Below are 24088 nucleotides of genomic sequence, written 5' to 3'. Positions count from 1 at the left end.
TAAAATAACAAACATATTTGGAATTTAAAAAAATATAGTTATCTTGATTTTTAATTATGGAAAACCAGTCCAAATTTCGCCATTGAACAGCAGCTCTTAACAATTTTTTTTTATGTGTCAATGATTTGCAAAATTATTTGTCTACTACTATTTTGTTGAAGTTGTAATGCAAATTGAATTATTTTTGAACTCATGTTGGCAAACTGGTAAACTCCAATTTACAACAAATTTTCGCAACTATTGTTTTGTCAGTTCGTCATTGCCCTATTCCTGTGAACCCTGCGAACGGCAACATTTACAGTCCATCCAAAAGTAACACGGTAGGCCAGAGTGTGATTTTCACTTGCAACGACGGATACGAGATGCTTGGTTCTAGCGTGATCGAGTGCCAACCTTCGGGCCAATGGTCATCGTTTCCCACTTGTAAAGGTATTGTAAGTCTTCCGCTTAAATCAGGGCTACTCAGTCGGTCTCGGGACTTGACGGAGTCGGTTTGTTTTGCTGGAGTCGAACTCGGGACTCGAACCTCTAGTAAAACCACGTTAAACTACCTGATTCCGACGTGCGCATGCGCAGTACCAAATCATGAAACTTATATAGCCGCCAGATTTAAATGGTAAAGGCGGAATTGGATTATGGTGGATATTTTCCAACCATGTATTGTGAGTGGATGAATTATATGGCACTCCTATAAGTGGATTGCTGAATATCTATCGTTAGTTACGTAATAGGTGAAATACAGGCTGTAGAGTCTGAGCCGGATTCGGGACTCGACGAAATCGCACATTTGGCCGGATTCGGACTCGGCACTTGAGAGTCGGACTCGGATTTATTTTTTTTGGCTGAAGTCGGACTCCGGAGTCCCGACTCGAGTTATTTTTAACCAACTCAGCAGCCCTGGCTTAAAAACTTCTATATGACATATACACGGCAACCGGAGGGCAATATTGTAGCAAACCACCTCAATCGACCTTGAATGCAATTTAAATATTTTAAAAATCACTAAATTCTGAGCCAAGTTGTTTCTGATGAAAAGGGAGTCAGCCTCAGTCTATTTTCATGTCAAGGCAGGAAAACCGTTTTGCCAAAAACCAAAGTTAAAGCGCAAAGAGACACTTCACTTTAAAACTTTAAAACAGTGATTGGTAGTTCATCACAACACTCTGATAGAGTATATTTTGTTGTTTAAGTTCGGGAATGCCCCGCACCACAAACGACGTCCAACATTAAAGTTGTCCCGAAAAAACAAAGCTATGAATTTCGCGATACCATAACTTTCAGTTGTCCGGATGGTTTCACTTTGAACGGAAGGGATTCCAGTCAGTGTTCCGCGTCTGGCAGCTGGTCAGAGATCTTTCCAACTTGTCAAAGTAAGTTTTACCTTACAAATTTTGCCCATACTCTTCTAACATTTAAAGTGATCCGCAATTCCACAGAAAGTGTAGTATGCGGTGTGATTTAGCTAAATAAAAACTTTCTTTAAAAACAACTTCTATTAGAACAAAAAAAAATTGGTTGACCAATTTAGCCAACAAATTATTTTTTTTAATTTGTCTCTGTTGTGAATTTTGCTGTTTTAACAAAAATTGCATTCATTTCCCTTGCTATATTTACCTGGTAGTTACGACGCTCTAGGCTTATATTAAACGTGATTTGTTTTACATTTGGTCTGGCATATTTATGAATTACGGTTTAATAGAAAAAATTGAAATTGGATGAACTCCACCCAAGCATTTAAATATTTACCTTTTTTAGAGATATGAAAACAACCTTCTTGAAATTGAAGCAGGAAAACAACAATGACACTAAATCGGCTGACTGGTGTCACATGCCATAGAAACATAAAGTTAAAACCTTTTCAGCACAAACACGCTGAACCCTTTACTTATGGCAGCAAAACTTAAACCCAATACTCACATACCTTTTCAAATCACGGATTAGTACTTTAGTTTTAAGTAGGCAAACATTGTTGTACATGTGTATGCTATACCCTAATGGATACAAGGGTACAGCATGCATGGATCTGTAATTTAGCGTGATAATAAATTGTAAAGCCAAGAATAAGTAGATTGAAATCACCTTGATTAAGACGTTTCTATAAAAGCTCGTACGAAAACATCTCTAAATCAAGATGAATTCGATCTACTGAACCAATTTTTTAATTGTTTATTATTTGCGTAGCTTAACCGAATACTCTAATATATATATTTTCTGCAGTTCGACAGTGTCCGACACCAACAGCGCCGTTAAATGGAAGAATAACCCCAGTTTTAGAAAGCTATCCGGTCAGCCAAACCATTACATTCCATTGCAACAAAGCATTCGCAATACACGGATCGCAAAATGCTCGGTGCCTAGATACAGGACTCTGGTCTTCAACTTCTCCAACCTGCAAAGGTAGGATATATTATCGTCTAGTCTAACGCTTGTTACTCGTGCTAATATATTGGTTGTAGAAAAATTGAAATTGTTGAAATGTTTTTGTAAACTGTATTGTAGAGTAGACTATGTCACTGGAATAAAGAAATACGCGAAATTAAACTTTTCTAATCCAAGATGTTTCTTTCTTTAGCTACTGGCTGTCTCACGCCTCCTGCCATTGAAAACGGGGACGTGGATCCGAACAAAGAGTTTTACGAGAAAAAGGAACTTGTGCATTTCTATTGCAACTTCGGTTATAGACTTATTGGCGCACTCAACGCAACTTGTCAAGATGATGGAACGTTTGACATAGACCAGGTTCCGACTTGTTTGCGATGTAAGTGTGTGTTTCTATTCTCTAAGACAGTGATTCCCAAACTGTGTGCCACGGCACACTAGTGTGCCTCAAGAGATTGTAGTGTGTGTTTCTATTCTCTAAGACAGTGATTCCCAAACTGTGCGCCACGGCACACTAGTGTGCCACGAGAGATTGTCAAGTGTGCCGCGAAACGTTTTGTAATTTTGGAAATCAAGTTATTTGTATTACCAATATCCATACAAGCAAGCGTTTTAGACTTAAATACGCACTAACCATTATAAATTAATCATATTGAGACATTTACATACAGTTTGTCGTGTTGGAGGGCGATTGTAAAATTACTATATTGTTCTTCTGACGAAAGTCTGCCGCGAAATAGGCAAGATTTTTTTAGTGTGCCGCAAGCTAAAAAAGTTTGAGAACCACTGCTCAAAGAGGTAATAGCGGTAAGCGTTATTTTCTTGCCGCTAGCTTAGGCATAATCAATCGGATTATAATCCCAAATACGAGTACAAGATATGTCTAACACGTATTAGCACATTCCATTAGTAAGGTCGGTGATGGGATTCGTATTTATGATGAACAAAGGCCATATGCCATGTAATAAGCGATTGACTTCAGTAGGATTATAATATAATCCTATATTATGCTGGAAAAAAGATTTTTTCGTAAATGTTAAATAGTTTCAGGACTTTGCAACTGACTTTTATCTTCTAAGATGACTTGTTTTGGTTGCTTTATATTATTACAATTGTAATCCACCAATGTTTGGAAACTTAAAAATTTACATGTTTTATAACAATGTAGAAGAACCTCCTCCATCGCAAAACTTCACAATCAAGATCAAGCTATTGAAATTGAAGAAAAACAAATCTTGTTTGTTTGCGTTTCAACCAACACCACTAAATGAAGATGGCAAAAAAGAAGAAGAGGAAAGATTAAAACTAAAAATATTTATTACTTTTTGTGCGCAAGTTTTTTCGTATCGTCATTAAAATATTGTTACAAACCGTGCAGATACATTTTCTGTTTTGCTGGCGAAAAAAAATGATTGCTCTGCTGTTTTTAATAATCAAAAAACAAAATTCCTATATATAAAGCTATGCATCGTTTATGTGTTTTAAAAATTCATATAATTGTATTGACCAAAAAGTTTGGGAATTTTTTTTTTTTAAAGTTTAAAACTTCCGAAAATCTTCGCTTTCTGTCAACCGGTATTCCAAAGAACAGCTTGTTAACAATAAATTTCAAAGCCGAAAAGATCGAGTAGATCGAAAGCATCTTGATTAAGACGTTTCGATACGAACTTGTATCATCTTCAGTTAGTGTGATTAGGCTTTAGGTTTAAGAACCTCGACCTTTTTGGCTTTGAAATTTAGTATTAAGCTACATTACAGATCCGTGCATAGTGTACCCAACTTGTTAACGCTATGAAAAATTACCCTTTTCTACATTTGTTAAATATTTATTCTGCAATTGCAGTCAAAAGCTGATCTATACTTAGAAGATTTTTTAAATTTCTTTGTAAAGAAATTTTAAAGAACTCTGCGGCTATTGCTTGCTTAAACTAACTAGCTTTAATGTTAGGCTTCATTTTAAAATACTTTTATGAGGGCTGCGGTGTCGGACTTGGAACTCGACTGAGTCGGTTTGTTTTGCTGGAGTTGGACTCTGATCGGCTCCCAAGTTCGACATGCGCATGTGCAGTACCTTGATATGGCCGCAAACAGTTTGCTCGATGAATTATATGACTTCCCTATTGGATTGCTGAAAGTCCACCTTTTTAATTACGCAAAATCGGTAGAATACAGACTGAAGAGTCTGAAGCGGACTCGGGACTCAACGAAATCAAACATTTGGCCGTCGGACTTTGGACTTTGGTTATGTTTAACCGACTCCACAGCCCTGCATTCAATGAAGATCTAATTTAGATGGATTTTATTGCGCTATCTTTGGTAACCCGTTTCACACAGCCTACATAGCGCAACATTTCCTAAGAGGTAAAAACAACCATTTTGTAGTCTTTTTGACTATATACGGAAGCTAATGTTTTTTTGCAAAACAAATTTTGCACCCAATATCATTTTATGCACTCGAATTTTGCAATAATTACACAAGCTTCATTATAGAACAGAAAATGGACTTCGAAGATCAATTAAATAAAAATACAAATAATTCCGGCTTCATGTACTTCAACTTTTCTATTCTTCTTATCTGAGCACTGAAAAAACACAAAACAGCGATCCTAAATATTTATTTTTATTGAAACGTTACATTGAATTACTGAACGTAATTGTTGAAGTCAAAAACTATTTATTATCACTACATTAGCATTTCAATGTTGGGTAATTTATAGTAACTTCTATTAAATTTGATTTATAAAAGAATAATGTTACAACGACTAACAAAAGGTTGCGTTTTCAATAACATCTACTTTTTTAACCTTAGGCATTTAATAAAAAAATATTTTGTAGAAAAAAATCTAACCTAAAACCTCATAAGGTAAAGCGGAAAAGGCACCTACGATTATACAAAATATGGGTATCTAATTAATTTTTAGCTCAAATAATATTTGCAAGTGACACAACTCTCACTAAAATTCAATTACCTTAGACAAAACCTAATTCTGGCAAGTTCAGGGCTCCTGGAAACCGAGGCCGAAGTGAGCAAACTCGAGCGGTGCAACTTGTTAAATCGGAGTTCGAGCCCGGACAGCTTGACGCTGAGATTGTCTAAAGGCATGACATTATTTTATTAGATCCCTTTCAATTATCGTATTCTAAACCAGTTCTTCCCAACCAGTGGGCCTCAACCCATTGGTGGGTCGCGAAGAATTTCTAAATGTTACAGTTTTCCTTTATTCGGGAAATTATTGCATTATCTTTACGTTATATTAATGCAGCAATATCACAAATACTTAACAATTGGATGTGTTGTGTCGCATTAACTGTTTCAGTACGTACGCCAGTAGTGAAGATTCAGGTTTTATGTAACTTTATTTGTTTGGTGTATCTCATTGTGGGTCGCACAAAAAAACTAGGTCGGTAGACTCTATATTACGCCACTTGTAGACCTACTTAATTATGGCTTCAAAGTGCTGGTAAGGCTACATGTATACTACAAAAAGTGTTTTCTTATCTTTAATAACACTGCACCCAGCGGTGTATGAAACATGTTTAAGTATACATCAAGGGCTTTCCAAATTAGCAGTCGCAAACCTGGAGGGTCGCTAGTAGGGCCACTTTTTTGTTTTTTTATCTTTAATAGTAAATCTTTTCTTTCTTTCGATAAGCATGGAAAACAAAAAAAACCCTAAAATACACGTTATTATTATAACAAATGGTTGTTGAAGAAGACAACAAATTCTTTGTTTAAGACTCTTAAACCAATACAAGGGACGCTGCAAGTTAAAAAATTCAAAATTGGTCGCAGACTCAAACAGAAAAACTATACCTTGTTTTGGTTGTCCAAACATATTCTGGATCGCCTTTGGGTTCCTACACCACAGGTAACCGAACAGGATGATGTCCGCCATGCAGACCATTTAGGGCCTAAAATCAAATGGAATTGTTGGTGTTTCTAAAAGTTGTTTTTAGTGTTAAATCTATCACTTTGGAGATAAACTCATATATAAGCTGTGATAGTTATATGCCATGATATCGTTCGTCTTTTACATCCCAGAACGTTAAACGCCCTTAACAAAAAGGAATGAATAGATCAGAGTAATAAAATTGATCAAGTATTTTAATTCTGTTTCCAACAATCATTTCGTTACATCTACCATTCAACTTAGGGTATTAAACAACTTAAAGAGAAACATTGGCACATAATATTCTATCTTGACGGATAGGCCTACGGCGGGAAGCCTACAGATATTTTTTATTTATCAGCATCATATGAAAAATATACAAATTGAAACTCGGTCCATGATCTATGAAGATTTAGCAAACCAGCTGACACGAAAATGTTAAAAACTTTGTTACAAATAAAACATACTTACAGGTGTTACAAGTTTTGGGGCATCCTGTTTTGACGAAGGTTAGACGTAAGCAATGTTGTTTCTGCATTGCACACCAGGAAAATTTGTCAACGCACTTAGTTACGGGCTCCGCTGTTGACCCTAGGTAAAACATTTTAATTGTTTTTTGAGGAGCCTTCAAAATGCATCATAATTATTTTACGAATGACTTGACTGGGACTTAAGTCATTTCAAAATGACTTATTTGCAACACTGCCAATATCAGACATAAATTTAAATTCAAACCCTTGAGCCATTATTTTACAATCAGTCTTGGCGTTGTCTTCATATCAAGTTGGTAATGCAACAACTTTGTCACTATTGCCCCAAAAGCATATTCCGGATTTTGATTTATTCGGAGAAATATTGTTTAAATGCATTTGTTTAATAAATTTACGTTACTTACGTATTACAACTGCTCGTGGAGTAGTTCCTGTACAAAAATAAAAAGAGAGTTTATACAACGCTAACATATAGGCTAAATATATATGAAGCAATTGTAGTCGGATATACTTACGTATTGAAATTATCCGGGGAGGAGTAACTGAAATATAACAAAAAACGTTAAATTAATGGTGGTTTATACCTTATTGGAGTTATAAAAAGAAAAGTATTTTCTAGTTAAAAATGCGCCGTTCTAATCTCGAATGCAATACACATTTGCCGTAGGGTTGCTGATTCAACATTTTAGCAGATTTTACGTGAATACAAACAACGTGAATACAAACTCTATGGGTTGTGCTCCTGACTGGACAAATGTGTCAATCATTGTAGCCCCACAAAAAATCATGTGTAGGCAAACCTTATTATGTTCTAAGACTTTACGTAGCAATGTGCATATTTTACTATATTTTTACATACACTGGGTTATATATGTTAAAAGAAGGTACACCAAATCATAAAGTGCAGAAGTTTGTAGCGCATATATTTAGAGACACTTTTATTTTCAGAATTATATACGTCGCCAGTATACCAGGATGTAAAAATAGCGAAGTAATAAACATATATTCGGGGTAGACCTTGAACAGACAACTGAAACGGATAAAACCTTATCTAAAAATTCCCCTCAAGGTAATTTTTAACCAAGGGCCATGTTTTATCAGACTATTGTTCCACAGGTTAGTACAATTACCGATCTGGCAAGTTGGACCATTGCAGAAATCCAGTTGCGTTGCTGAGCCAGGACAGGAATTACTAAGACACGTTCTCTTTCTTGTTCTGCTACCTCTTCGACCGCACCTCGCCGAACAGCGAGTCCATGGACTCCATTTTCCCCAAGCTGTGAAAAACAAGACATGTGTGCGTTTTGCCATGTATCAAGCTTATGGTTCAGTCACGGTGATGTAATGAATAAAGGTGATGTTTTATGTTTATGGAGACTATTAATAGGTCCGTGAGACTCCGTATATATTTTCCTAACAGAAGGTTACTAACATCGACCCAGCACTACATTTAGCAGTTCGGTTTATTAGCACTCAAAGGGTCCACACCTTTTATCTGGGTTTAACTCGTCTGTCCAGCAAGTTAAACGCAAGGTACATGAAATAGAGAGAGAGAGAGAGAGAGAGAGAGAGAGAGAGAGAGAGAGAGAGAGAGAGAGAGAGAGAGAGACAGAGAGAGAGAGAGAGAGAGAGAGAGAGAGAGAGAGAGAGAGAGAGAGAGAGAGAGAGAGAGAGAGAGAGAAAGAAGAAAGGCAGTGGATATTATTAAATAGGTCATGAAAGGAAAAAGGCACACTAGGAGTTCATAATACGGTGGTAATATTCATATTCATTGGATGACATCACTATAGTGGTACAGTAAACAAATAGAAAATTGTGACTAAATATGAGATATGGTAAGAGCTTGCCACCCAACAGTGGCGAATAAGGATGTGACCGAGACTTTACTACCCAGCATACAACTGGAGAAACGAAATTATTTTTTAGGTTTGCATAAATATTACTTAATTTGGTAGTCATGGCTGCCTGTTAAAGCAATACTTGGTTAAAGTAAATACAATTCGGTATTTCATCACTGAACAAATGCAAATCTTTTTCGGTTTTTAGTGTCATGCCAATGCCTTATTTAAAATAGAAATTATATTGACTTGACCATTCTTATCACCTTTAAAGGATTTGTGCTTTCAATTCTACTTTAAATGTTATGAAGAACGATTGTGGAAACCTTGCTAAGAAAACAATAGAATTTGTCTTAATATAGTACCACCTTATTACCTTATTTATAATTAGACAAATACGGCCATTTACAAAGATTTTGAAGATACAAAGTAACAGCCTTTAAAATGTAAATTCAGAAACGGCACAGTAAGACTCTGGTTAGCACAGGGATGGCGAACCTTTTCATCGCGCGGGTCACAAACACGACTTCAATTTTTACAAAATGCACAAGTGGGTCATACATTTAATTATTTGTTATTTTATGAGAAACTCTGCGGTTGTGTCGCTTTAAGTGTTATTGTCTGGGTTGGTAATTCAAGGTTTTTGGATGATTTCCAAATTTGGATTACACAAATATTAAGAAGCTAAATAGTTAACAAATGATGCAGCATTTTTTATGAGATAACAGGAGTTCAGCAGAAAGCTTTTCAGCCTGGTTAATTGGTTTAACCAGGGTTTTAGAACTTTTATTCCGCGAACACATAGTTTCCCTTAAAGGATCACCACCCGATACGTTTTACAGCGATAAACAAAATGCTTTTAGTTGTCTGCTTTTCTGCACCGATTTGTTAAAGTGCAGTTAATGTAGGTCCACTCGTCACGCCTTAAACACTTTTGCACGACCCACAGATTTACCAGTCCTTATTTAAATAGTGTTATAGAACAAAGAACGTTTTTTATATTTGTTCTTTCATGAAAATGAAAATAACATTTCGATATTTCTAAAGAGACAAATGAGTCATTAAAAATCTGTGATGGGTCACTTCATGACCCGCGGGACAGTGATTCGCCATCTATGGGTTAGCATGACCGGAAAGCTTAACCAACGATGATCCGAATTTTGTACCTTGGACGCAGATCGGCCCGTTACATGGGCGTCTTTCGGTTTGAACTTTGTTGCTTAATCTTAAACAGACACCGCTCACGCATCTTCTACTTCTTGTTTGAACGCCCTGTTTACCGCAACTGGCTCGGCATGATGACCATCTTGTCCAGTTGCTCCAACCTGTTTAACATAACTATTGTAAGATTCTCAACTTCATATATAAAACCCGATTGACCAATACTAAACTCTAAAACAACCAAAATCAAACACTAATCTTTTAACAATGTTGCTATGACTTGAGTCATAGTGTTGCTATGAATTAAAGACTTAAATTAAGCCTACTTAGCGTACTTGACTTGATTTAAGTTAAGTCCTTTGATCGATATGACTTGTCTTAAGTCTTTCGAACAAATTACTTGACTTGGACTGCAATGCTATATAACCTAGGGTAAAATTAAATGTTTTTATTAAAGGGATTTTAATAAAATGATGTTATTTATTTTATTTTTAGTACATTAAACAATTTTAAATGAAAATTTATTTTAAAGTTTTTTATATTTCTGCTTATATAATCGGACGAGTTTACCAATTTCATTATTTTAACATTAAATTTTTGTGTCAATTACTTGACTTGAAGTTTACGTGCTCTAATAATGACTTGAGTGGGACTTAACTTGAGTAACTGATGACTTGGAATAGGCCTTGATTTGTTATTTTTGCAAAATTCTTGACTTGGCAATATGTTATTTTCCAGAAAGACTTAACTGAAACTTTATTTTGAAATTTATTTGTGTTGTTTGTTAGTTAAAAGCAATATACTTGAGTCAATACCGAATCGTGCCTGAGGCAAGAATGTGATTACCAGTATGTCATATGATTTTCCTTGTTACCGGCCCGGCAGCCTCAAAATATAAACAAACACCAATTTACGGCACACATCAGAATAAATGATATTTTTTGAATTGGTTTAGTTCTGTTGCTTAGCTGTACGTTCATGATGCAACAGAATCCAGTGATTCCACTAATAATTGTGGCATAAACATAGGGTAGTATAATACATATTTGATCATTTCTATAACGCACTTATCGTCATTGAAATAAAACAAGCCAAACATAGTGAGTTGACTTTAAAGCGATTTTTAAGAAATTAACAATTTCATACCCGATTGGCAAACCGGGCCGTTACATGTTCTGCGTTCAGTTTGAACTCTGTTGTCTGATGTCAAACAAGGGCCCCTGATGCATCTCCTACTTCTTGTTTGTATTCCTTGCTTGCCACAACTTGCTGGACAAGATGACCATTGTGACCATGGACTCCAAACTATAAGTTATATTATTAAAGTTTGCATATTCTCTAAAGCATGCAATATTATGCCTGGCTAAAACAGACATTTTTAACAATAAAAAAACATCTTTGCAAGAAAGTTGCGGAAAATAAGGGAGTTAAAAATACATTGTTTTATGTAGAGATAAATCGCTGTTCGGGTGTTAATGGGTGTAATAGCGGTAGCAGTTAGCCTGGCATTATGGCCTTTTCAAAAAGGTTTGAAAAAATTGCAGTTAAAAGTATTCCTAGTTTTAACAACTGTTAAGATGGCCACAGCATTTACGACTAATTTTACACCACGAAAAAATGCACAATATACACCAGAAGGTAATATACTGCTTATCACCTGAAGGGCAAATTGGACCGTTACATGGACGCTCTTGGGTCTGCACTGAATTTGGTGATTGTAGACAGGGACCACTCACACATCTTCTCGTTCTAGTTTCTGTTCCTTTCTGACCACAACTTGCTGGGCACGATGACCATCTTGTCCAGGGGCCATAGACTATATAAACAATGTTCAACGTAGATCTCATTTAGTATAACTATTACTTTAATCTTTTAAACTTATCCAGGGATTAAACACTACATATTTTAAACTTGTTTAGGGATAATAGACTATATATTCAGGCACTTTTCGAATAAAATGCAAATCTTCGTTTTTTGTATAGTTTATAATTGATTTATAATATTTGAAGCAGCAACAGAGTTGCATGGTCGAAGGACTAATTGTTGCTTAAGCACACCATATAATACTCAAACATAGTGAGTCATCTTTAAAGTTATATTTAAGAAATAAACAATTTCATACCCGACTGGCAAACCGGGCCGTTACATGTTCTGCGTTCAGTTTGAACTTTTTTGTCTGATGTCAAACAGGGGCCCCTAATGCATCTCCTACTTCTTGTTTGTATTCCTCGCTTGCCACAACTTGCTGGACATGGTGACCATTGTGACCATGGACTCCAAACTATAAGTTATATTATTAAAGCATGCAATATTATGCCTGGTTAAAACAGACATTTTTAACAATAAAAAAAACATCTTTGCAAGAAAGTTGCGGAAAATAAGGGAGTTAAATATACATTGTTTTATGTAGAGATAAATAGCTGTTCGGGTGTTAATGGGTGTAATAGCGGTTGCAGTTAGCCTGGCATTATGGCCTTTTCAAAAAAGTTTTGAAAAAATTGCAGTTAAAAGTATTCCTAGTTTTAACAACTGTTAAGATGGCCACAGCATTTACGACTAATTTTACACCACGAAAAAATGCACAATATACACCAGAAGGTAATATACTGCTTATCACCTGAAGGGCAAATTGGACCGTTGCATGGACGCTCTTGGGTCTGCACTGAATTTGGTGGTTGTAGACAGGGACCACTCACACATCTTCTCGTTCTGGTTTCTGTTCCTTTCTGACCACAACTTGCTGGGCACGATGACCATTTTGTCCAGGGGCCATAGACTATATATGAACGTCGTTCAACGTTAATCTCTTTTGATATTACCATTAAATTGAATCTTCTAAAGTTTGTTTTAAGGCACATATCAAATAAATCCTAGGCCTATTCTTTGTAATTCATTTAGTATATTTTTCATTGCTATTAATTTGAGCAGCAACAGAGTCCGTGGTCGAAGAACTAATTGTTGCATAAGCACACGATATAATACTCTTATTATCAGTCAAATAAAATTAGTCAAAATGTTATCTTGATAGTGATTTTTAAGAAATTAACAACTTCATACCCGCCAGGCAAACCGGACCGTTACATGTCCGGCGTTCAGTTTGAACTCTGTTGCCTGATGTCAAACAGGGGCCCCTGATGCATCTCCTACTTCTTGTTTGTATTCCTTGCTTGCCACAACTTGCTGGACAAGATGACCATTGTGCCCATGGACTCCAAACTAAAAGTCATTTTATTAAAGCTTGCATATTTTTAAAGCAGGGGTTCCCAACAAGCGGCACGCGTACCACTAGTGGTACGCGAAAGTTTTGCAAGGGGTACGCGAGTAGCTTTCGTTTTTTTTATTTACAAATACCTGGATTCAGAACTTTTATATTTTGTTCATTTTTTTTAATTTCCGAAACCTATTCATTGTTACGTAACTATCCCTTCTGTTTCGTACCATTGCGGTCTTAAAAATGCAGGTCATTTCATATGTCAACCATTAGCACATCAGTTGCTTTGAAAAGCCATACAACGCTGTGGGACAATAAGCGTTAATTATGTCAAATAGGTGCTCTTGATAGATATCATTTACTGTTTTACAGCTTAAGCTACAAATAGCATTAAATAAGGCTAGTTGCAAGCTTTAAATAGATGAAAACATGATTTGGTCAAAATATCAAAATAGTTGTTCTACAACAGTGGTTCTTAACCGGGGGGCGCCAGACAATTCTTAGGGTGGCGCAAGCTCTACTCCAATATTTAATTTTTTTTAGTGATTTATCAGTAACATGTTGCGTTAGTTGTTAAATCTGCTTGTATGCTGCCCTATGCATAACATCAAAATTACACATGTTCAGAAAAGTAATTGAAGAAAAATGATTCATAGTTGTGCGATTTGCGAACTTTGAGGCTACTTATGTTATAATGTAGTTTCTCGAATTTTGGGACAATATTTGCTATTTGCTACGGCCAATTTGGACTGTGTTTAGTCAGAACAGTAAGATATGGTTGAAGAAGATCTAAGTTTTGCACCATGCCACCCTCTCCACAAACTGTGTTTTGACAATTTTAACAAGAAAACAGCGAAAAAATGTTGCGCTTACGCGCAAACTACAGATTACTTTTTTTCGCATCATTAATTGAGGGAACTCAGACTTTGTTGCGCCAATTTGTAATGTTATTTGCATTAAATAGCCTTTGCATTGTGTGTCATCACACTTTTTAAAACACGATCCTCGCAATGTTTTATTTCTTAAAACATGTCTGTCAAAATCAGCTCGATATATATCGAGCACGAGCGACTTTTGTGTGTTTCCGAAATTAAAGTTTAGCCAATACAAACCAAATGAACGCAATTTTTTCGCGCATCACGCCACGAAGAGTTAACTTTTCTAGTTTCATGCTGTCTGATTGATATGTATTAGAAAACAACGAATTTATTTTAGTATTATTGTTCAATATTTAAGGGGCGCATGGCACAGGACAATTAAAAAGAGGGTGCGCGGTAGAAAAAAGGTTAAGAACCACTTTTCTAAAAGAAGTGGTACGCGTGGCAGTACAGAGCGTCCAAGTGGTACGAGATCGTAAATAGGTTGGGAACCCCTGCTCTAATCTAAAGCATGCCATATTATGCCTGGTTAAAATAGACATTTGTCACAACAAAAACCATGTTAACCAGAAATTTGCGGAAAGTAAGGGAGTTAGATGTAGATTGTTTTATGTATAGATAAATTGCTGTAGGCCTACAGGTGGTAATGGGTGTAATAGCGGTTGCAGTTAGTCTGGCATTCTGGCCTTTTCAAAAAGGTTTTGAAAAAATTGCAGTTAAAAGTATTCCTAGTTTTAACAACTGTTAAGATGGCCACAGCATTTACGACTAATTTTACAACACGAAAAAATGCACAATATACACCAGAAGGTAATATACTGCTTATCACCTGAAGGGCAAATTGGACCGTTGCATGGACGATCTTGGGTCTGCACTGAATTTGGTGATTGTAGACAGGGACCGCTCACACATCTTCTGGTTCTAGTTTCTGTTCCTTGCTTACCACAACTTGCTGGGCACGATGACCATCTTGTCCAGGGGCCATAGACTATATAAACAATGTTCAACGTAGATCTCATTTAGTATAACTATTACTTTAATCTTTTAAACTTATCCAGGGATTAAACACTACATATTTTAAACTTGTTTAGGGATAATAGACTATATATTCAGGCACTTTTCGAATAAAATACAAATCTTCGTTTTTTATATAGTTTATATTTGATTTATAATATTTGAAGCAGCAACAGAGTTGCATGGTCGAAGGACTAATTGTTGCTTAAGCACACCATATAATACTCAAACATAGTGAGTCATCTTTAAAGTTATATTTAAGAAATAAACAATTTCATACCCGACTGGCAAACCGGGCCATTACATGTTCTGCGTTCAGTTTGAACTCTGTTGCCTGATGTCAAACAAGGGCCCCTAATGCATCTTGTACTTCTTGTTTGCATTCCTTGCTTGCCACAACTTGCTGGACAGGGTGACCATTGTGACCATGGACTCCAAACTATAAGTTATATTATTAAAGCATGCAATATTATGCCTGGTTAAAATATACATTTTTAACAATAAAAAAAACCATCTTTGCAAGAAATCTGCGGAAAGTAAGGGAGTTAGATATAGATTCTTTTATGTAGAGATAAATCGCTGTACGGGTGGTAATGGGGGTAATAGCGGTTGCAGTTAGCCTGGCATTATGTACTTTTCAAAAAGGTTTTGAAAAATTTGCAGTTGAAAGTATTCCTAGTTTTAACAACTGTTAAGATGGCCACAGCAGTTACGACTAATTTTACACCACGAAAAAATGCACAATCTACACCAGAAGGTAATATACTGCTTATCACCTGAAGGGCAAATTGGACCGTTGCATGGACGCTCTTGGGTCTGCACTGAATTTGGTGATTGTAGACAGGGACCGCTCACACATCTTCTGGTTCTAGTTTCTGTTCCTTTCTGACCACAACTTGCTGGGCACGATGACCATTTTGTCCAGGGGCCATAGACTATATGAACGTTGTTCAACGTTAATCTCTTTTGATATTTCTATTACATTGAATCTTCTAAAGTTTGTTTTAAGGCACATATCAAATAAATCGTAGGCCTATTCTTCGTATTTCATTTAGTGTATTTTTCATTGCTATGAATTTAAGCAGCAACAGAGTCCGTGGTCGAAGAACTAATTGTTGCATAAGCAAACGATATAATACTCTTATTATCAGTCAAATAAAACTAGTCAAAATGTTATCTTGATTGTGATTGTCAAGAAATTAACAACTTCATACCCGACTGGCAAACCGGGCCGTTACATGTCCTGCGTTCAGTTTGAACTCTGTTGCCTGATGTCAAACAGGGGCCCCTGATGCATCTTCTACTTCTTGTTTGTATTCCTTGCTTGCCACAACTTGCTGGACAGGGTGACCATTGTGACCATGGACTCCAAACTATAAGTTATATCATTAAAGCATGCAATATTATGCCTGGTTAAAATATACATTTTTACCAATAAAAAAACCCATCTTTGCAAGAAATCTGCGGAAAGTAAGGGAGTTAGATATAGATTGTTTTATGTAGAGATAAATCGCTGTACGGGTGGTAATGGGGGTAATAGCGGTTGCAGTTAGCCTGGCATTATGGCCTTTTCAAAAAGGTTTTGAAAAAATTGCAGTTAAAAGTATTCCTAGTTTTAACAACTGTTAAGATGGCCACAGCATTTACGACTAATTTTACACCACGAAATATTGCACAATATACACCAGAAGGTAATATATTGCTTATCACCTGAAGGGCAAATTGGACCGTTGCACGGACGCTCTTGGGTCTGCACTGAATTTGGTGATTGTAGACAGGGACCGCTCACACATCTTCTCGTTCTAGTTTCTGTTCCTTTCTGACCACAACTTGCTGGGCACGATGACCATCTTGTCCAGGGGCCATAGACTATATAAACAATGTTCAACGTAGATCTCATTTAATATAACTATTACTTTAATCTTTTAAACTTATCCAGGGATTAAACACTACATATTTTAAACTTGTTTAGGGATAATAGACTATATATTCAGGCACTTTTCGAATAAAATGCAAATCTTCGTTTTTTATATAGTTTATATTTGATTTATAATATTTGAAGCAGCAACAGAGTTGCATGGTCGAAGAACTAATTGTAGCTTAAGCACACCATATAATACTCAAACATAGTGAGTCATCTTTAAAGTTATATTTAAGAAATAAACAATTTCATACCCGACTGGCAAACCGGGCCATTACATGTTCTGCGTTCAGTTTGAACTTTTTTGTCTGATGTCAAACAGGGGCCCCTAATGCATCTCCTACTTCTTGTTTGTATTCCTTGCTTGCCACAACTTGCTGGACAGGGTGTCCATTGTGACCATGGACTCCAAACTATAAGTTATATTATTAAAGCATGCAATATTATTCCTGGTTAAAATATACATTTTTACCAATAAAAAAACCCATCTTTGCAAGAAATCTGCGGAAAGTAAGGGAGTTAGATATAGATTGTTTTATGTAGAGATAAATCGCTGTACGGGTGGTAATGGGGGTAATAGCGGTTGCAGTTAGCCTGGCATTATGTACTTTTCAAAAAGGTTTTGAAAAAATTGCAGTTGAAAGTATTCCTAGTTTTAACAACTGTTAAGATGGCCACAGCAGTTACGACTAATTTTACACCACGAAAAAATGCACAATCTACACCAGAAGGTAATATACTGCTTATCACCTGAAGGGCAAATTGGACCGTTGCATGGACGCTCTTGGGTCTGCACTGAATTTGGTGATTGTAGACAGGGACCGCTCACACATCTTCTGGTTCTAGTTTCTGTTCCTTTCTGACCACAACTTGCTGGGCACGATGACCATTTTGTCCAGGGGCCATAGACTATATGAACGTTGTTCAACGTTAATCTCTTTTGATATTACCATTAAATTGAATCTTCTAAAGTTTGTTTTAAGGCACATATCAAATAAATCGTAGGCCTATTCCTTGTATTTCATTTAGTGTATTTTTCATTGCTATTAATTCAAGCAGCAACATAATCTCGTGGTCGGAGGACTAATTGTTGCATAAGCATAAAATATAATACTCAAACATAGTAAGTCAACTTTATAATGACTTTCTAGAAATTAACAACTTCATACCCGACTGGCAAACCGGACCGTTACATGTCCTGCGTTCAGTTTGAACTCTGTTGTCTGATGTCAAACAGTGGCCTCTGATGCATCTTGTACTTCTTGTTTGTATTCCTTGCTTGCCACAACTTGCTGGACAGGGTGACCATTGTGACCATGGACTCCAAACTTTAAACATATCATTATGTTAAAGCTTGCAACTTATTTAACGCACAACCCCTTTGCATCTATAGTTGAAATAAAAGCGCTCAAAGACTAAGCTAAATTTGCTAACATTAACGGATTCAGCAATCGATTTTTTGAATGAGGCTAAGTTAAATTTATTGATGTTTTAGTTATGTTGGTTAGCCTTCCAAGATGTGTTTTTTTTTTTCGAAATGCTTCAGCCAATAAGTAAATAATATGGTTTGATAGGTGGTACGTTGCAAACCTTCACGTGGTACCACTGTTATCGCTCTTACGAGCAACTAATTGCGACGCAACTTATAGCAAGCTCATCTAATAAATCGACAACCCGTCGACGTTCAGCATGTTATCGTCTTTCCTCCGCCCATTCCAGGCCGAGACCTGCGGTGAACCCCAGGAGGCCTTTGTTAAGGCCGGCGCTAACAGTAATATCTGCGAACGTTGAAGGGTTGTCAAGTTGGAAGGAACATCTCCTCGCCAATATCTGCAAGAACAGCAATTGTGACATCCTGTGTTTACAAGGAACACATCGCGGTCTCAGTAACAACCCACCAAAAATATGCGGTATGACACTGGCAGCTGAACGCCCACATGAGAAGTACGGAAGCGTTATTGTCACAAATTTAATTATTGTTGCGCCTTTGTGCGGACCTAATGCGTTAGGCCGCGGGAACTGCCGTCCGGGTCGGCTACCCGTCGCCACGGTTTCCCCTCAGGAATAGGACATTGTGTGAATTTCGCAGCCTCAAGAAATTGCCGCGCCTGTCAAGGGCAGTTTGGGAAGCTTGGTTGACGGAAAAGTGACCGGGAAGAGTTCTATTGAGGAAGGTCAGTTGTGCGACGAGGCTTTGGAAACGTCAAACGAAAAGTGTTCTGAAGACGCTCAGCTGTACTGCGAGGCTTCGGAAGCGACAAACGAACGATGGGTTGAAGACGTTCAGTCGGGCTTCGAATCATTTGAAGCAGCCGACAATTCGCAGGTATTGGAGTGTGTAGAAGCAGATGATAATCGAAAAGCAGGAAACGGGGTCACGCTTTGCACCTCTTACTCTGAGGATGACGTGGAGCTGGAGTTCTTGTGCATTGCGGATGGTCTACGGGCGCTTTCGAAGGTGGTTCCGGTTGAAAGCAAGGTCATTACGCCGAACGACCTCGACAGGATGTTTGACATGTAACCGGTTGCGCAATATGTGCGGCCCATACCGGATAGAGACAAAATTAAGCGGCGCGCGTTAAAACGGGTCATGGCGATGACCAGAGTTGTTTAAAGTTAAACGACGGTAAATGTGCATGTGATGTTTTCTCGTTTGTTGTTTTTCATTTCGTGATCTTTACAATTTTTGCTTTGAAATGTATGTATCGTAAGGTAGCTGAGAGGTTAATATCGTCTCTCGTATGCGAATTTGCTATATGGTTCCTGATTTTGCTGGTTTTCTCAAATTAATGTTTGCTAAAATGTATAAGTCGCAAAGTTTTTTTAAGTTGGGGTAAAGTGTAGACTGTAGCTTGTTTTGATTTCGCTTTAAATTTGTGTTTTGTTAAAAGAGCCAATCGCAAGGATTGGCTTTAGAGGGAGTAAATGTCACAAATTTAATTATTGTAGCGCCTTTGTGCGGACCTAATGCGTTAGGCCGCGGGAACTGCCGTCCGGGTCGGCTACCCGTCGCCACGGTTTCCCCTCAGGAATAGGACATGTGAATTTCAAAGCCTCGGTTTTCGCGGCGCTGCGTGATATCTTTGGGCGATTTCGTATGCTATTGCGTGGTGTCGTTTTGATATCATTCGTCGGGTGGATACCGAGAGAATCGGACGCATTTTGAGCACAGTTTGCAATCTCGTGGGTTAGAGACAAGCTGTAGCCTTATGCGAGCACTTGGTGTGCATGGTTATTTGCCGAATACTGATTGTCGTTCTGTCCAATAAACGTCTTGCTCGAGAAAGTAAAGTCATTCCTATTCTTAACAGCTACTTTGGGGATCGTGCTCCGATCTAGTCTGCGACAGATATATTTGTCAAAGCTGGAACTGTCGCCGATCGAGCTTAGTGGAGTCGCGATTACATCAGTCTACAAACCGCCGGGAAGTTCTTTCCTGATGCCAACCCTACCTGCCTCCAAGCCGCAAGTAGTTATTGGAGATTTCAATAGCCGCAGTGTAACCTGGGGCTATAACGAATCAAACCCTGTGGGGTCATGGGCTGAAACAAGCCAACTGAGTCTTGTTCACGATGCAAAGCTGCCAAAATCTTTCATAAGCGGACGGTGGAAGAAGGGCTATAACCCTGATCTAGCCTTTGTTAGCCACAACCTCGCCTCGCTCAGCACGAAGATGGTCCTTGATCCCATTCCCAAGACGCAACATCGCCCAAATCGGAATTGAAGTGAATGCCGCCATCCGCTCAGCGGCAATTCCATTTCGTCGTCGTTTCAATTTCAAGAAGGCCAATTGGGAAGGATTCACCAATGAAATCGAACAGCAAATTCAAAGCATTGTTCCCCTCCCCGATAACTACACACGTTTCACAGAAATATTGTGTAAGGCAGCTCGCCGAAACATTCCTAGAGGCTGCTGCACTAACTACATACCAGGCATTACATCGCACGGTAATGATCTGTACTCCAAGTACATCCATATGTTCAAAAGCAACCCCTTTGCTGTCGAAACTATAGCAGCTGGGGAGGAATTGATCACTGCCATATCGCAACAACGGCAAAAGACCTGGCAAGTACTTGTGGAGGACCGTGATATGGCCAGAAATAGTCGAAAAGCCTGGAGCCTTATTAAAAAGCTGAGTAATGATAAAACCAAGCCGACAAAACCACACTGCAACATTACAGCCAATCAAATAGCACATCAACTGTTGCTAAATGGTAAAGAACCACAAGCTAAAAAGCAGCTGAAGCCCAAGATTCACCAGAAAGACCAACAGAATTTGTGCTTTAAAGAGCCCTTTTCCGCTGATGAGCTTGCCAATGGCATTAACAGCCTAAAGAATGGGAAAGCGATTGGTATTGACAATGTATTCACTGAGGAGATGAAGCATCTTGGCCCAAACTCCTCGGACTGGTTGCTCCAGCTCTTTAATAACTGCCTCGCCACAATGCGAATACCAAAAGTGTGGAGAAAGTCAAGGGTCATTGCACTATTAAAACCAGGCAAAGACCCTTTGCTGGCGAAGAGCTACCGTCCTATCTCCCTTCTGAGCCATACCTTTAAGCTGTTGTAACGCCTTATACTCAATCGGTTCACCCCATTCATCGAAGAACGCCTCGTGCAACAACAGGCCGGCTTTCGTCCAGGAAAATCTACGACTGGACAGCTCCTAAACCTCACTCAGTATATCGAGGATGGGTTTCATAACAAAAAGATAACAGGCACTGTCTTTGTAGATGTTACAGCTGCATATGGCACTGTTAATCATCGCCGATTGTTGTCTAAAATCCTAGAAATGACGGATGACCCAGCACTCACCGAGTTTATGAGCGTCCTGCTCAGCAACCGACGCTTCTTCGTTGAATTCAACGGAAAGATAAGTCGTGTTCGACTTCAACGGAATGGTCTTCCTCAGGGAAGTGTACTTGCACCTCTCCTGTATAATATTACACTAACGACCAACCGATGGACTCGCACACAAAACGATTTTATTTGCCGACGACTTGTACATTGCTTACCAAGATACGTGCTTTGAAAACTTAGAGAAGACCCTCACGACCGCCCTCAAGGAGCTGGAATGCTACTACACTACAAACCATCTGAGAGCGAACCCTGCAAAAACCCAAGTTTGTGCGATCCACCTGAAAAACAAGTACGCCACAAGAAAACTTAACATAGCTTGGAGTGGGCAATATCAGTACCCACCTACCTTGGTTTAACATTAGATCGTACCCTAACAAACAGGAACATGTTAGAAAGACCAAAGGCAAAGTATCGACCCGCAATAACATCCTGCGGAAGTTAACATCCTCGCAGTGGGGCGCTTCACCCCAAGTGCTGCGAACATCTGCATTGGGTCTGTCCTACTCAGTCGCTGAGTACGCCTGTCCAGTTTGGGGAAGATCGGCACATGCCAAGTCCATAGACCCTGTCTTGAACGACAGCTGTCGTCTAATTACAGGATGCTTAAGGCCAACAAACACCAGTTCCCTCCACCTGCTGGCAGGCATCGCCCCTCCGGAAATCCGCAGGGATGCAGCCAGCAAAGTCGAACGGACTAAACAGATGTGCGACCCACGTCATGTGCTTTATGACCATCAACCTGCATCGTGGCGACTCAAGTCCAGAAAGAGTTTATTGCATTGGGTGGAGCCCCTAGACCAAGAAGCGACTTTGTGGAGACTACAAACTTGGCAAAAGAAGCTGGAGCAATCGCCGCCTCACCCGGAGTTGCCTATGGAGCCCGCAGAGGCGCTACCCCCCGGCTCTAACGCAGGATGGAAGTTATGGCGTTGTTTAAACCGACTGCGAACTGGCGTAGTAGCACGCACAAAATGTACGCTGAAAAAGTGGGGTTTCCTAGAGCCAGCGGAAAACACATTGTGTGAGTGCGGCACAGTAGAGGACACAGTCACTCACCGCTTAAAATGCCCTCTGATTGATGAGCCATGCTCCACCACTGATCTCACCGAATTTAACGATCGGTCAAGACATTGTGTCGAAAAATGGAAACTCTCCATTTAAAAATACCAACTTGAAGACTCGAATATATATATATATATATTGTTTGATACTCAACAAATAAGAATATTATTACCTTCCGAATGGTGGGCAACACTAACCAGAAAACCATGTACTGTGTTTAAATCTCTGTGGGATATCATATTTAGAATTATTTCCAGGTCGAAAATAAAATTTTGGTTTAAATTTACAATCGGTAAACAATAAAATGTTCATTTAACAACAACTGTAGTGAGCTATTTGAATATGTGGTTTATGTAACATTTCCCTAAAATTTAATCTCATTAACCTTCATGACGCGAGAAGCAGAATTAACACCACAAGCCACTTTTTGCTCGCACTACATACTTTGATAACAACTGGATTCTGATAAAAAGTACATTAATCAGGGCGGTATTGCCATATCGCATGTCTAAAAGTTCAAACAACCTTGATACCTGAAGGGCAAATTGGACCGTTGCATGGACGCTCTTGGGTCTGAACTGGATTTGGAGATTGTAGACAGGGACCGCTCACACATCTTCTCGTTCTAGTTTCTGTTCCTTTCTGACCACAACTTGGGCACGATGACCATCTTGTCCAGGGGCCATAGACTATATACATGATGCCCAACGTAAATCTCTTTTAATATTTCTATTACTTTTAATCTTTTTAACTCTGTTTTAAGGCACATATCAAGTAAAATAAAAGTCTTTGCATTTCATTTAGTATATTGTTTATTGGCATTATTTAAAGAAGAAACAGGGTCGCATGGTCAAAGGACTAATCTTTTCATAAGCACAACATAGTGAGTCATTTCTAAAGTAATATATTAGGTAAAAAAACATGTCATACCCGATTGGCAAACCGGGCCGTTACATGTTCTGCGTTCAGTTTGAACTCTGTTGCCTGATGTCAAACAAGGGCCCCTGATGCATCTCCTACTTTTTGTTTGTATTCCTTGCTTGCCACAACTTGCTGGACAAGATGACCATTGCGACCATGGACTCCAAACTAAAAGTCATTTTATTAAAGCTTGCACTTTTTCCGAATCATGCACTTTTAGGTCTGGTTATAATATAAACTTTTAACAATAAACACTATCTTTTCAAACAATTTGCAGAAAGTTAGGAAATGAGATGTCGATGTTTGGTTAAGCTAAATTGCTGTGCGTGTGTTAATTGATGTAACAGCAGTAGCAGTTAGCCTAGCATTATAAGCTTTTCACAGATGTTTTAACAAAATGTAAAACGTATTTTTTATTTCAACAACTGTTACAAACTCCAACGGTGCTAGTTTTACACTGC

General features: G+C 38.3%; 2 protein-coding genes across 2 annotated transcripts in view; one reads left to right on the top strand and one right to left on the bottom strand.

Moving 5' to 3' along the window:
• LOC146135326 (complement receptor type 2-like) overlaps positions 1 to 3650 on the top strand; it is a 31086-nt gene extending 27436 nt beyond the window's left edge. The window contains exons 23-26 of the mRNA XM_083395761.1: positions 253 to 434; positions 1282 to 1370; positions 2218 to 2397; positions 3548 to 3650. Of these exons, the coding sequence (XP_083251887.1) occupies positions 253 to 434; positions 1282 to 1370; positions 2218 to 2397; positions 3548 to 3650 (554 nt within the window). The remainder of the gene's footprint in view (positions 1 to 252; positions 435 to 1281; positions 1371 to 2217; positions 2398 to 3547) is intronic.
• A 1699-nt stretch (positions 3651 to 5349) lies between these two features.
• LOC146135325 (adhesion G protein-coupled receptor B1-like) lies at positions 5350 to 12516 on the bottom strand. The gene is made up of 8 exons (XM_083395760.1): positions 12456 to 12516; positions 9765 to 9923; positions 7891 to 8037; positions 7276 to 7302; positions 7165 to 7191; positions 6741 to 6860; positions 6194 to 6291; positions 5350 to 5472 (listed from the first exon to the last, which is right to left on the bottom strand). Exons 1-8 carry the CDS (start codon positions 12514 to 12516, stop codon positions 5350 to 5352), a joined length of 762 nt encoding a protein of 253 aa, XP_083251886.1.
• Between the last annotated feature and the right edge of the window lie 11572 nt (positions 12517 to 24088).

Source organism: Ascidiella aspersa, chromosome 8 (assembly GCF_963924565.1).
Source record: "Ascidiella aspersa chromosome 8, kaAscAspe10.2, whole genome shotgun sequence".
Classification (NCBI taxonomy): domain Eukaryota; kingdom Metazoa; phylum Chordata; class Ascidiacea; order Phlebobranchia; family Ascidiidae; genus Ascidiella; species Ascidiella aspersa.
This window is presented reverse-complemented; position numbering and strand designations above follow the sequence as displayed.

What these genes read in the sequence shown, in the direction of transcription:
- LOC146135325 (XM_083395760.1), bottom strand. Translation starts at nt 12,516, where the DNA reads ATGGTCATCGTGCCCAGCAAGTTGTGGTCAGAAAGGAACAGAAACCAG. An exon ending in CGGGCCGATCTGCGTCCAAG is followed by an intron (nt 8,038 to 9,764) that starts GTACAAAATTCG and finishes TGTTTTTCACAG; the next exon opens with CTTGGGGAAAATGGAGTCCA. An exon ending in CCCCAAAACTTGTAACACCT is followed by an intron (nt 6,292 to 6,740) that starts GTAAGTATGTTT and finishes ATTTGATTTTAG; the next exon opens with GCCCTAAATGGTCTGCATGG.